We start from the raw sequence: 12,776 nt of genomic DNA, 5'->3' as shown, positions 1-12,776 counted from the left end.
TTGTCAGAACATGCATGGACCGTGAGAATGCAGACAAATATCAGAAGACCCTGAATACCCTGTTGTCTTCTTTGGGATGTCCTAAGTTACCTTGGAAGTACATAGCTTTAGATATTATGGGGCCTGTTGCATGGCCTGATGGAACATCTAAGTACAGTATTGTCTTAGTAGATTTGTTTTCCAAGTGGAATTAGTTGGAAGTGGTGAGTAAAGTTGACACAAGTACAGTCATTACGTTCCCGGAGGTTAGTCTTTCTAAGGGAAGGTTTTCTGGCATCTATATTGACTGACAACGGAGTGCAGTTCAGGTCGGAGGAGATGAAATATTTTGTAAAGTTTGCAGGTATAGATCAGAAGTTTACTGCACTGTGCCATCCCAGGGGAAATGCTGTTGAGGGAAAGTCAAATAGAGTGGTGAAAGGTATTATTCAGTTGGCTAATAAAGGTAAAAAGAATAATGAGTTTGCATTGAAGAGAATGGTGTGGACACACACAATGACACTGCATGAGGCAGTGGATTAGAGTCCGTTTGGATTGATGAGAGGACGTGTACCTCATTCTAAGGCAAATCCTGGTTAGATGAAGAAAAGTAAGAAAGTTGATTGGGAAGTTGAGAATGTAAGAAGATGCATTTTGGTTTCACAGGAAAGAAACAAACAGCATTTCGATATTAAGCACAAAACCAAAGAGGTGCATTTGGAAAAAGGTCAATGGGTGATAAAGAAGTCAGGAAGGAAGGTATCCAAAAGTGAGTGGATTTAGCGAGCCCAAAGAAGTGGTAAGAGTAATGAGAAATACTGTGGAGATGGACAATGGGAATATCTGTCACATCAGTCGCTTGGCCCTTGCAAGACATGGTAAGGATAAGAGACATGACGGTGGTAAAGAAGCCGAAAGTAAACAAGTGTTGTACAAGTACTGGTAGCTGGAAGTGGAACGGGGGAATAAGGAGGTGTGGATGACAGTGTGGTACAGGAAGAAAGTGCTTTGGAGTTGGAATAAGGGGAGGATTACATGAATGGGGTGTGTGAGGAGAGATCAGAGAATGCAGTGACTTGCAGTAGTAGAACCAGTAACTTTAGAAGGATTATTAGGGAACCAAATAATATGGAAAACTATGTATGTGCATGGAGCTTTTGTTTTGGTAAAAGAGGAATAGTCAGTGTTCTCTAGTTGTAGTAAGTTTCATTTAGTTTTAATTTTGTTTCATGGAAAAGAGAGGTGCACTATTGGATGTAAGTTCCTTTATATAGAAAGTTTAAATGGAATTCTGAAAGTGGTGATTAGATCTATGTAAAGAGGGATCGAGCCCGGTGGTAGCAGTTGTAGATGAGCTGCTGGGGCTGTGATATCCTTGTATGCACTATCTGAAATAAAGCTGTATTTCATAAGGCAAATTTATGTGTGGTGCTTACTACAACTTTCTGTCAAAAACAATATCTGATCATTTTCCTGTACTACATAGAAACCTGGAACATTATGTCAATTGTATTTTAACAAATTAATTCAGAGGTGTAAAAGCCATATCCAATTTTGAAACATCTACCGCGTGACATTTATGAATCCAGTATAAGTCAGTCTACTCAAACACATGTAGATACCATGATCAAGTGTATACCCGTGCAGTCGCACATCACCAATCTGCTATACATGCTTAGACAATTCATTTCGATAACACACAGGTCATTACACTTCATCTCTGGAGACACAGAAACCACCGGTCTGTTTGACAGTAATGTAGGCAGGTGATATTGAACCGGACTTTTTCCCTGAGAGACTAAGATGGAGCTTTTTTTTTAAACAGAAACAGCAGCATTGTTTTGCTACAATCATAGGGACGACAATACTGGCGCTACTTGTCCAATGACAACATATGACCTTTGACTCTGATCATAGTCCATTGCACACTTTTTTATTTTTTACAACTCTCTTTAGTAAACTATTAATTGTTGCGTTTGTTAATGCATCTTGTAAAACAATTCTGCACCCCCCCGAGGCAGTGTAATGCTGCTACGAGTTTACGAATGAGATCAAATCGAATCCTGCAATGAAAGAAGGGTTGCAGTAAAATGATTTAACACTCAGCTATTAAAACCACAAAAGATCAGTCATCGGAATTGTTAAATCACACACGTTCCAAAATTATATAAATGGCACGCAAACTGCAATGTAAGATTAACAATCCAGCAAAACTGATCTCTCTGATGGCGCTGCACACGGCCCGAAATCAGTGTACATCACTCGGGGACCCCGTATGTAGGTTTTTAGGGATCCCTCATGACATCACCATTTTTACAACTGCTGCATTAAGGTATCAGTAAATCACCCCCTATAAATATTTTAGCGGCAGGACGTATATGGACAACAGAGTCAGAAAATGTTAAAGTGTTTAAAGAATCCAAATACAGCATTTAATGACAAAACGATGAGGCCCCTTGGGAAAACAGGCAGATTATGTGCCACTCTGCAAATTGACAGCCTGGTTACATGCAGAGGCCTCCGGCAGCCTCCCTGCTCATACCTGGGGCGGCCAGGGTCATTGGCTGGAAGATGGAAGCTGGCAGTGACGACATCATGTGTGCACGAGCTGGGGCAGCTGTTCTTCACCGTGGACAAATCAGGGAGAAGCATCCAAAGTTTTACAATGGCGCTAAGTCCCTAACAATGACAAAGTGGCTGCCATTTAAGTGATTGTTTATGCTTAGCACATTTTGCTTACAAGGGAGAGGTTTTCAGAAGTGCTAGCAGTTTATTCCGAGTTAGACAGGCAATTTGAAGCCAGGCCAGGGGCCGTGCTCAGGCTATCTTGTGGTTTAGATTCACTTTAGATTACAGCATGCGACATTTTTAGGAAACCATGCCCAGTCGGCTTTGAACGTACTACGTACATGACCATTAGCGATATCCAATAAATCCTTAACGCGGCAGCCTCTCGCCGTGGCCATCTCGCTGCAGATAGAATCTTCAATAACCATATAATTGGCTTTATATGATGTCAGTATTTTGTATATATCCTCTGCAGACCTCATGCTGTAGATTTGATAAACCTGCAAATTGAAAACAACACCACCATGACTTACCAACACCTCCAATGGCTATATCTTTAAATGTGTTAAAAGAGATAAATCTTTCTCTAAACGTTAACTTGCAACAATGCCATATTTTTTAGGGAAATGTGCACATATACAACTATTGGTAATTTTTTTTTTCAGGGAGTCGAGTAAAATACTACAAAGATTTGTAGGCAGCAAACATTTTGGGTAAGAAGTCTGCTTTCATATATGATACTTCCCGATTACTATCTTTAAATCACAGTTCAAAACTACATGTGGGTGAGTTAACATATGTACATAATTTTCACACGTGATCAAACATAGTCTAAGGTATTAAAGAATGCACAGGAACAAAAACATGTTGCAAAACATATGGAGGAGTTTCTGGATCAGGACAGGCTGTATTTTGAGAAAACCAAAATAAATACATAAATAAATATATTTGATGGGTGGAGGACTTTCATTCCTCTCAGCTTGTGGCCTAGTGCGCAAGAACCAATGGCCCGTAGTGCACGTCAAGTTATTACTAGTGTCTGATATTAATTAACTAAAGCGTTCCACTGCTCAAAATTTTGGCTTTCTAAGTAAAATGCCATATGGGCGACAGGATATGCTGAGAAGTAAGTCTCGTTTTCAATTTGCCACTGGACTCAAGATAGGCCTAGGCTGCCTTGTGTTCTCCTCTAGAGGATGGACTGGCCTGTTCCTAATGGAGCAGGTTCCAGACTGATCTGCATGCAGGTGGTCTCTGTCTACAGTTGCATAGTTGCCATAAAAACAATGGACTGGAGTCCAGTCCACAGAAAACACCAATAGCTGAGACTATAAGATTTTTGGGTCGAGCCTACTAGAAAATCCACACAGGTCTGAAAGAAAAAGACCTATTATCACAGGCCAAGAATTTACAGAGGGCCTAAAGCCTGCCCATTGTTTACCACTGGTGACAAGTTGCTTGCTTCTTATTTGATGGATTTTTATTGAATGTCCATCTTTTGATTGCTCCTCCTTGGAGTACAGTTTCTTTACATGTGTCTTCCACGCTCACGTTTAGGAACCTAGTTTTTCTTTTTGTTTAAGCACTCCATGAGATTGCATGTGTTTTTCAGTTGTCTTCTTCGTGTGCTCCTCTACACCCTGTACCCCAGGCTGTTCTCTATCATCCCTGTTCTCTGCTAACCTGTGCTCCATGTTGTGCTTTTCTTGTGCTTTTCTTCTTTTCCCAACTGCTCCTTGATGCTCTACCTCGCTTGTTTGCTTCTCCCTGTCCTGTGTCGCTCTCTCCAGTGTGCTTTTCCCTCCCCTGTCCACTCCCCGCTGCTTCCTGCCCCGACCCCTCCCTCTGTTGCTTCCTACCCAGAGTCCAATGTTTTAATTAATGTTTGCAATTGGTTAGGGATCGGTAAATTAAAAAAATAAAGTACAAGTTACTTACCTTCGGTAATGATATATCTGATAGAGACGTATTCTAGTTGCAGATTCCTTACCTTTTGAATTCCCCATGCCTCAGACTGGATCCGGAGACTTTCTTCGAGCAGTACCTCTGTGCACAGTTAGGTGGCATCGGTCGACTCCGCGGGCGTCAGTGGTGTCATGTTCGCTGTGAGGACATCACAGTCATATATAGGCTACACTCTAGCGCACTGACGTCAGTTTCTTTTCACAACAAAAGCGCGGAGCCATGAAGAACACTGATAGTGGTGCGACAAAACTAGGGCCCTTTGAGGAAAGTTCCTGCCCCTAGAAATCAGTTCGCAGAGCGGGGTGGATGTGCGGGTTGGTAAGGAATCTGCAACTAGAATATGTCTCTACCCGATATATCGTTCCCAAAGGTAAGTAAATTGTAAATTTGTTAGAGACTTTTAGGTGGAGATTCCTTACCTTTTAAATAGATCCCCGAGCAATACCATCTGCGGAACACACCAGGAAGTCCTGTAGGACCGAACGACCAAAGTAGCCGTCCCTACGGACCTGACTGTCCAGTCAGCAGTGCTTGGTGAACGTGTGCAGAGATGCCAACCTGGCTGCCTGACAGATATCCAGGACTGGAACGCCTTGTGTTAACGCTGTGGTAGCTGCAGTTGCTCTGGTTGAGTGAGCTCGTAAGCCCTCTGGGGGTCACATCTTTACCAAAGCGTAGCACATTTTGATGCATAGGAGGACCCATCGTGAGATGGTTCTCTTTTGCACCGCCTTTCCTTTCTTCACCCCCACATATCCTACAAAGAGTTGATCGTCCACCCTGAAGTCTTTAGTGAAATCAAGGTAGAACGCCAACACTCTTTTTGGGTGGAGGCGGTGGAGTCTCTCCTCGTCATGTGAGGGTGGGTAAAATGTAGGCAGGGTGATGGCTTGACCTACATGGAAGATGTTACTACTTTAGGGAGAAAAGAAGCCCTAGTGCAGAGTAACACTGTCAGGATGCACTGCCAGAAAAGGTGGTATAGATGACAGAGCTTGGAGCTCACTTACCCTGCAAGCAGAGGTAATGGCAACCAAGAAGGCAGTCTTGATGGTTAGGAGCTGTAAAGGGCAGCTATGAAGCGGCTCGAATGGAGTGCACATCAGATATGTGAGGACTAAATTTAAATCCCATTGGGGCATGATAAATGGGATAGGTGGGAAGAGATGTGTCAGGCCTTTGAGAAACCTCCTGATAAAGGGAGATTTGAATGAGGAGGGTTGGCCAGGTAGTCTCAGGAAGGCAGAGATAGCAGAAAGACAGCCCTTGAGAGTGCCAAAGGCAGAGCCCTGTTGGGCAGGAGAGAGAACAAAGAGCAGAACTTCAGAAAGATGCAGAGAGAGGATCAACAGATTTGTCGATACACCAGGCCACAAATTCTTTCCAACAACAGGCATATATCGTTTTGGTGGAGGAACTGGCTGCCAAGATGACATTACAGACTTCGGATGGAAGGTCAAAAGCCATCAACTGTTGCCACTCAATCTCCACGCAAGGAGGCAGAGAGTGGACGGGTTCGGGTGGATGACCGTCTGCTGCGACAGAATACCCTCCTGCCTGGGCAGTCGGATCGGAGGAGCTATGGCCATGCTCAAGAGGTCAGGATACCAGACTCTCCGTGCCCAGTCCGGTGCCACCAGAATAACTTGGGCTCAGTCTTGCCTGATCTTCTTCAGAACTCTCGGCAGAACTGGCATGGGCAGAGCCTGAGCTCCACTCGAGACGAAAAGCGTCACTGAGCGAGTGCTGCCTTGAAAACTCCAATGCGCAAAACAGCTGACATTGCGCGTTCTCTTCGGAGGCAAAGAGATCTAACCAAGGCTCTTCCCCACTGCTGAAAGAGACCTTGCGTCACCTCCGGATGGAGATGCCATTCGTGATCGACTATGTATCGTCTGCCAAGTTCGTCTGCTCTGGCATTTAAAGAGCCCGCCAGATGTTGAACCACCAGGGAAATGCCCTGAAGTTCCAGCCAAGTCCAGAAACGAAGCGCCTCTTGACAAAGAGTCCACAACCCCACTCTGCATTGTTTGTTGCAGTACCACATGGCGGTGTTGTTGTCCGTGAACACTTCCACTGCTTTCCCTTTGAGAGAGGGAAGAAATGCTTTCAATGCTAGTTGAATCACTTGGAGCTCCAAAGAATTTATATGAAGCCTGGATTCCACCGGAGACCAGAGGCCTCTGATCTTCGCCTCTCCCATGTGGCCGCCCCATCCCATGAGTGATGCATCTGTCACTACTGTGAGGTCTGGTTGGGGAAAGGAGAGGGATCTGCCCTTGACCCAATCTTGATTCGTTAGCCACCACTGAAGATCTTTTGCAGTTCCTTCTGAGATCTGGACTTTGTCAGAGAGTCTCCCCTGATGATGCGCCCACTGGAACTTCAGGGTTAACTGCAGAGCCCACATATGCCATCTGGCCTTTTGAACCAGCAGGATGCAGGAGGCCATGCGGCCCAGCAGCCTCAATATCATTCTCCCCAAAATCCAGGACAGCGGCAAAACATCTGTATCATTGCCCGAAATATCCTGGACTTGCTTTTCGGGAGGATAAGCCCGAAACTGCACTGTATCCAGAACAGCTCCTATGAAAGGGAGCGTCTGAGAAGGAGTCAGGTGTGACTTCGGCATGTTTATAGTGAACCCCAGCGAATGCGAAGAGGTTCGCCGTAGTCTGGAGGTGGAAGACGACTTTCTGGGGCGCATCCGCCTTCAACAGCCAATCGTTGAGGTAGGGGAAGACTGGGACCCCTAACCTGCGCAGATGAGCTGTAACCACTACCATCACCTTCGTGAACACCAGAAGGGCGCTGGTAAGGCCAAAAAGGAAGCACAGTCGACTTACAGTGCTCGTGGCCTACCATGAATCTTAGGTAACGTCTGTGTGCCGGCAAGACAGGGATGTGGAAGTATGCGTCCTGCAAGTCCAACAATACCATCCAGTCTCCCGGGTCCAGGGCACATAAGACCTGAGCCAATGTCAGCATCTTGAACTTCTCCTTTTTGAGGAAGAGATTGAGGGACTGAAGATTTAAGATAGGACGAAGGCCCTTGTCCTTCTTTGGCACCAGAAAGTAGTGGGAATAACAACCACGACCTTCTTCTGACACAGGGACCCTCTCTATAGCTCCTTTGGCCAAAAGAGCTTTGACTTCCTCGCAGAGAAGTGCCATATGATCCTCCGATATTTGGTCGAATGTAGGTGGCATGGCTGGAGGAGAAGACTCGAAAGGGAGAGAGTAGCCCTTCTGAACAATCTGGAGGACCCACCTGTCCGTGGTAGTGGATTTCCAGTGGGGCAGATGATGGCGAATCCTGCCGCCAACTGGTTCCAGGTGTTCCAACAGACTAGGAAGGCTTGGAGGCCTAAGGCGGGGGGCGATGGTAGAGTGGGTGACCACCTGGCTCTCTGATCCCAGAGATCATGGGATCCAGCGGCTGCACAGGGGCTGTACAGCATGCGCGGGTCAATGGCTCGGTGGAAAAGGATGCAGTTGGGTGCCCCTTCCGAAGCCTCGAAAGAGGCGACAGGTGGAATGGTGTGGTCTAGGGGTAGGAGCGAGGCGAAGGGACCAGGCCGTGGCTCAGAAATCTTTGAAGCGCTCGAGCACCAAGTCCGCTTTGTCTCCGAAGAGACGGGTGCCATCAAAGGGCATGTCCATCAGCGTTTGCTGGACATCCCCCATGAAGTCAGATGTTCTTATCCAGGCGTGACATCTTTATGCCACCGTTGATGCAACCGATCTGCCTGTCGTCGTATTTAGTCCACAGCGAATTATGAACTTGGCTGCATCCCTCCCATCTGCGAGCGCTCGGGGGAGGACAGTCCGGGCCTCCTCCGGAACTGTAGGCAGCACCTGCGCAACCGTATCCCAGAGAGTATGGGAATAGCGGCCCAAAAGGCATGGACCGCAGCACTAGACTGGCAGAGGAAAACTTTTTCTTCCCAAAATTATCCAGTCTTTTTGATTTCCTATTCCAGGGGGGCGGTAGGGAATGCGCCAGAGGAAGTAGAAGCTTGGATCACAAGGCTCTCAGGCGTGGGGTGAGTAATTTCGGGTCTGTTGGCGACAGGGCAATCGCCCTATTCACAGGAGCCCCTGTGCTGGGTCTGGACCAAGTACCCAAAAGGACGTCGGTTAGTGCTTCACTAAAAGGGAGAAGGGGTTCTGATGTGGAAGACCCCGGCTGAAGCACGTTGGTTAGGATATTAGGCCTAACCTCCACAGAAGGTAGCTTGAGGTCCAAGACCTCAGCCGCCCTTTCTCACCACCATGGAGTATGTGGCGCTCTCCTCTGTAGCCACAGTATGGGGGGGGAAGAGCATACTAGTGTCAGGGGAGGTGTGTAGACCACTGGCATCATCCAAATCCTGTGCCCAGTCCATTTGGGGGTCAAGCTGGTATTCCAAAGGGTCCAGCGGCCCCTCTAAATTCTCCCCGTATCCATACAGGTAAGTATAAGTGTCTGGATCAACCCTAGGCCCAGGAAAGCCCATAGAGAACGGAATCGGCGTCGAGCGACGTTGTTCCGGCTCTGGGTCGTCAAGTTTGAGAATATGGTTGATGTCGATTGTGGACCTAACCAACGTCGGGATCGTTGACGTCTGACCTGACACCGGGGAAGGTCGATGTGGCATGAGGGGCAGATCCGAGATTGGATACGGAGGAGACCTCCGGAGTAGTGGCGGAAACAGAGGGGGCCCTCGCTGACTCACCTGTGCAAAAAGGGCGCCGAGGGTGGGTGAGTCTGCCCAAAAATGAGGCGCATTGCCTCATAAAACTCTTTTAGCTGGGCAGGGGTGACTCTGGCTCCCGGAAAGACGGGGAAGCGCGGGGCGGACCCAGATGGAGGGTCCGCGGACAGAGGCCTAGAGCATCGACGCTCTTCCAGCGCCGCATCGTCTGAGTGATGGGGTGAAGTCAAGGAACGTTTGTTCTTCTTCGACTTCTTTTTCTTATAACCTGAATGTCCCGATGACTTCAAGGACGAAGAGTGATGGTGACTCCGCGGCCGGACTCGAGACCTTCCTCTCGAACGAGACCGTGAAGTCGAGTGTTGGGCTGCCATGAGCTTTAGGGACTGCTCCCTCAAAGCTTTCGGGTTCATGGCCTGACACTCGGAGCACAACTTCGGGTCATGGTCGAGCTCCAGGCACCAAAGTCACACGAAGTGCGGATCCATTACTGACATCACTCGGTGACAGGAGTCACAGGGCTTGAAACCGGTCTTGTGGGACATCCTTCAAGGCATCCACGACCTCTTCAACAATTGTTGACAAAAAAATGTCTTCGTATTTAAAAAGTAACTGAGGTAGCTCTTCTCCATATCTGCGTGTAGGCTGGCGCTGCAAGAAAAGAACCGATGTCAGCGCACCGGGATGTCGCCTATATATGACCGCAACGTCATCACGGCAAACACAATGTCACTGATGCCGACGGAGTCGACCGACGCCACCTAACGGCATGCAGAGGTACTGCTCGAAGAAAAAGTCTCCGGATCCAGTCTGACGCCTGGGGAATTCAAAAGTTAAGGAATCTGCAACTAGACATCTCTATCAGATTGAGGCATTTGTGTCAGTTCTGAGGCACGTGCAAGTGTGATGATGCATGCAGGTGCATACAAAATGATGGCCACCAAAGGCCACTTTGTAAAACTTTTTTCTCCTTTTGTTCATGCTGTAGACAGGATGCTAACTGCACAGTTCTTTCTTATGGCAACGATACACTACTGATCACCTGTCTGAAACACTGGGCCTCCAACTCCGCATTCAGACATACTAAGTTTCTTAAGCACAACACAAGTCAGAGACCGTGGTATTTGGGAACAATCCAGAGCACTGTAATAACTCTCTTTGGCCATGGACCTTAAGAATGCCCTCTCCCCTTACCCACCAAGAAGGTAAAAAAATTAGGAGTTCTACTAGACTAGAACTCTCCCTCTCAGCCACAGTCATTACATTACCAACAACCTGCTTCTACTTATTAAAATTGCTAAGAAAAGTTCTTCTGTACTTACTCAATCACCTTCAGACTTAGGTGGTATCAGCCTGTATTTCAAGACTTGACTACTCTTACACTCTTTAACATGGGCCTTCTAGAGTAATTCGTAGCCAAGATCAGAGGATCCAGAATTCTGCAGCATGAAAGGTCTGTAAGTTGAAAAAACCTGACCATGCCACTCAAGCAGGAATCATACTTCAGTGGCTTCGATCAAACACAGCATTGTTATTAAGCCTCAGTTTTCTGCACAGGATTTTTATGCAACAGAAGGATCACTTTGTTTGAATGTTTTTGTCACTATATCTGTGTGAAATCCTTGCGATCCATCTTACAGGTATTATCTTAAACTCACATTTATCTTTTGATGCTTAGGAGATTTACTGAGTGTGACCCCAATATGATCAGAAGTACAAGAGGAAGGATGTCATGAAAAATAGCATAGAACAGATCGAGGAGCCTTGCAGGATCCTGCAACTGACAAGCTGAGTCGTGGAACAGTAGAGTCACAGACTAGGTACAATTTTCCAGGAAGGAGGCGAACTAGGAAGCAACTATTCCTATGGTGCTGATTTCAGATAGGCAATTTAATATTGTGGAATGGCCAACTATATCGAAGGCTGCTAAGAGATCGGAAAAGATCAGGGTAGTAGATTAACAGTGTTCTCAAATCAGGCTTAACACCTCAAGTGCAAGAGAAAGAGTCACCTCTGTTCCAGGATCGGGGCAAAACCCTGACTGTGAAGGTCCAGGTAGACGTTGTCTTCTAGGTACTTCCCTAGCTGATTACTTGAAACATGCTCAGCAACTTTGCAGAGGGAAGGCAGCAGCCTGATGGGCCTCTATTTTTCTGTGGCCGTAGTATCCAGGTTGTCTTTTTTCAGTAAGGGGGTAATTACTCCTGCTTTTCAGTCTGAGGGGGATTACTCTACAGGAGAGAGAAGTATACAGGTCATAGTACCTAAGTAGTAAACACAGGTAATAAGAGCAGTATAGTATACTGTAAGGAAAAGGCAAAAATCATCCCAATGGTCACAATCAAGTTGGCTGATCAGAGTAATTATTTCCTTCAGACTGGTGGGAGCAAAGCAGAACCAAGAATGAGATGAGACCGTGGAGTGTGAAGTTATGTAATGGTTGGTGCAGCTGGGAGCAGACTCTGAATGCCAAAGTAAATTTTATGGATTTTGATAGTTTAAAATTGAGTGGCTACTTCACAAATGTTATGAAAGGCAGGGACAGCTGAAGACATGCAAGTAGGATTACGGAACACTTTTGATGTTTGAAATAGTACTCTCACAGTATTGTTGACTGAAAAATAGTGTTGTATAGGAAGTCAGACATGGCTCTAAATAGCTCTCTATTTTACACTATGAACTGCTCTTTATAGGTGAGGGCGTGTGTCTCGTTAATGGAGATCCTCCACTTGCGCTCCTGTTGTCTAACGGCTTGTCGACAATTCCTTAGGCTGTCGTAGAACCTGTTAATTGAGATTGTGGGCCTGACTTGGTACTCAGCAGATGGGTTACTCCATCACAACGGTGAAGGATATCCCATCCGCCCAAATCTAAATCCTACTATATCAAATGGAATTTATATTTCGGCGGACAGGATATCCGTCACCGTTGTGAATGAGTAACCTGTTCACCGAGTTCTAAATTAGGCCCTCTGTGGGTATGGAACCTTTGAGATTTGGTGAGGAGCCGAGCTCTTAATCGAGGACTTTCAAAAGAGGAATTACAGACTGTGGAGGCCGTCTTGAATCACACAGAGGTGTATACTAGCTGCTGTAGTGTTTGATGATACTAGTTAATTTGATTTTCTTCCATTCACAAGAGGTGATTAAAACTGGTGCTTTGGATGGAATAGTGGTGTGTGTTGCGTGATTTGAAAATGCTATTGGTCTATTCAAGGAAACGGATATGAATTGGTGAAAGAGATAGAGATATTTGGATAGTAGATGTGACAAACCTGTGTGCCCCAAATAATATGTGATTAAGGAGTCTCATAAGGCAATGTGTACAAAATGTGAAGGAAGACCTAATTATGTCTTTGATAGTTTGGTCTGTATTTGTATAAACCTCAGTGATAGCTTCCTGAGTAGTCTTCCTCCTTGATCATTAATTATTTGCAGTACTCCTTGCCAATGTGATTATGACAGGAAGCATGTGATTTCTCCTCTAATCTGAAGATGAGGACCTTCAGTCTATGTTTATGTTCCATAATTTCTGCAGCTCGATCCTCCACTCTTACCACTTCAGATT

At 46.1% G+C, this 12,776-nt stretch overlaps 1 protein-coding gene across 2 annotated transcripts in view; it reads right to left on the bottom strand.

Moving 5' to 3' along the window:
- DPY19L4 (dpy-19 like 4) overlaps positions 1–12,776 on the bottom strand; it is a 516,401-nt gene that overhangs the window by 22,121 nt on the left and 481,504 nt on the right. For both annotated transcript variants that reach the window (XM_069220490.1, XM_069220491.1), the window contains exon 18: positions 2,889–3,047. In XM_069220490.1, the coding sequence (XP_069076591.1) occupies positions 2,889–3,047 (159 nt within the window). The remainder of the gene's footprint in view (positions 1–2,888; positions 3,048–12,776) is intronic.

The sequence above is a fragment of the Pleurodeles waltl genome, chromosome 2_2 (genome assembly GCF_031143425.1).
Source record: "Pleurodeles waltl isolate 20211129_DDA chromosome 2_2, aPleWal1.hap1.20221129, whole genome shotgun sequence".
NCBI classification, from domain to species: Eukaryota; Metazoa; Chordata; class Amphibia; order Caudata; family Salamandridae; genus Pleurodeles; species Pleurodeles waltl.
Note: the sequence above shows the minus strand (reverse complement) of the source record. Positions and strands in the feature narration are given on the sequence as shown.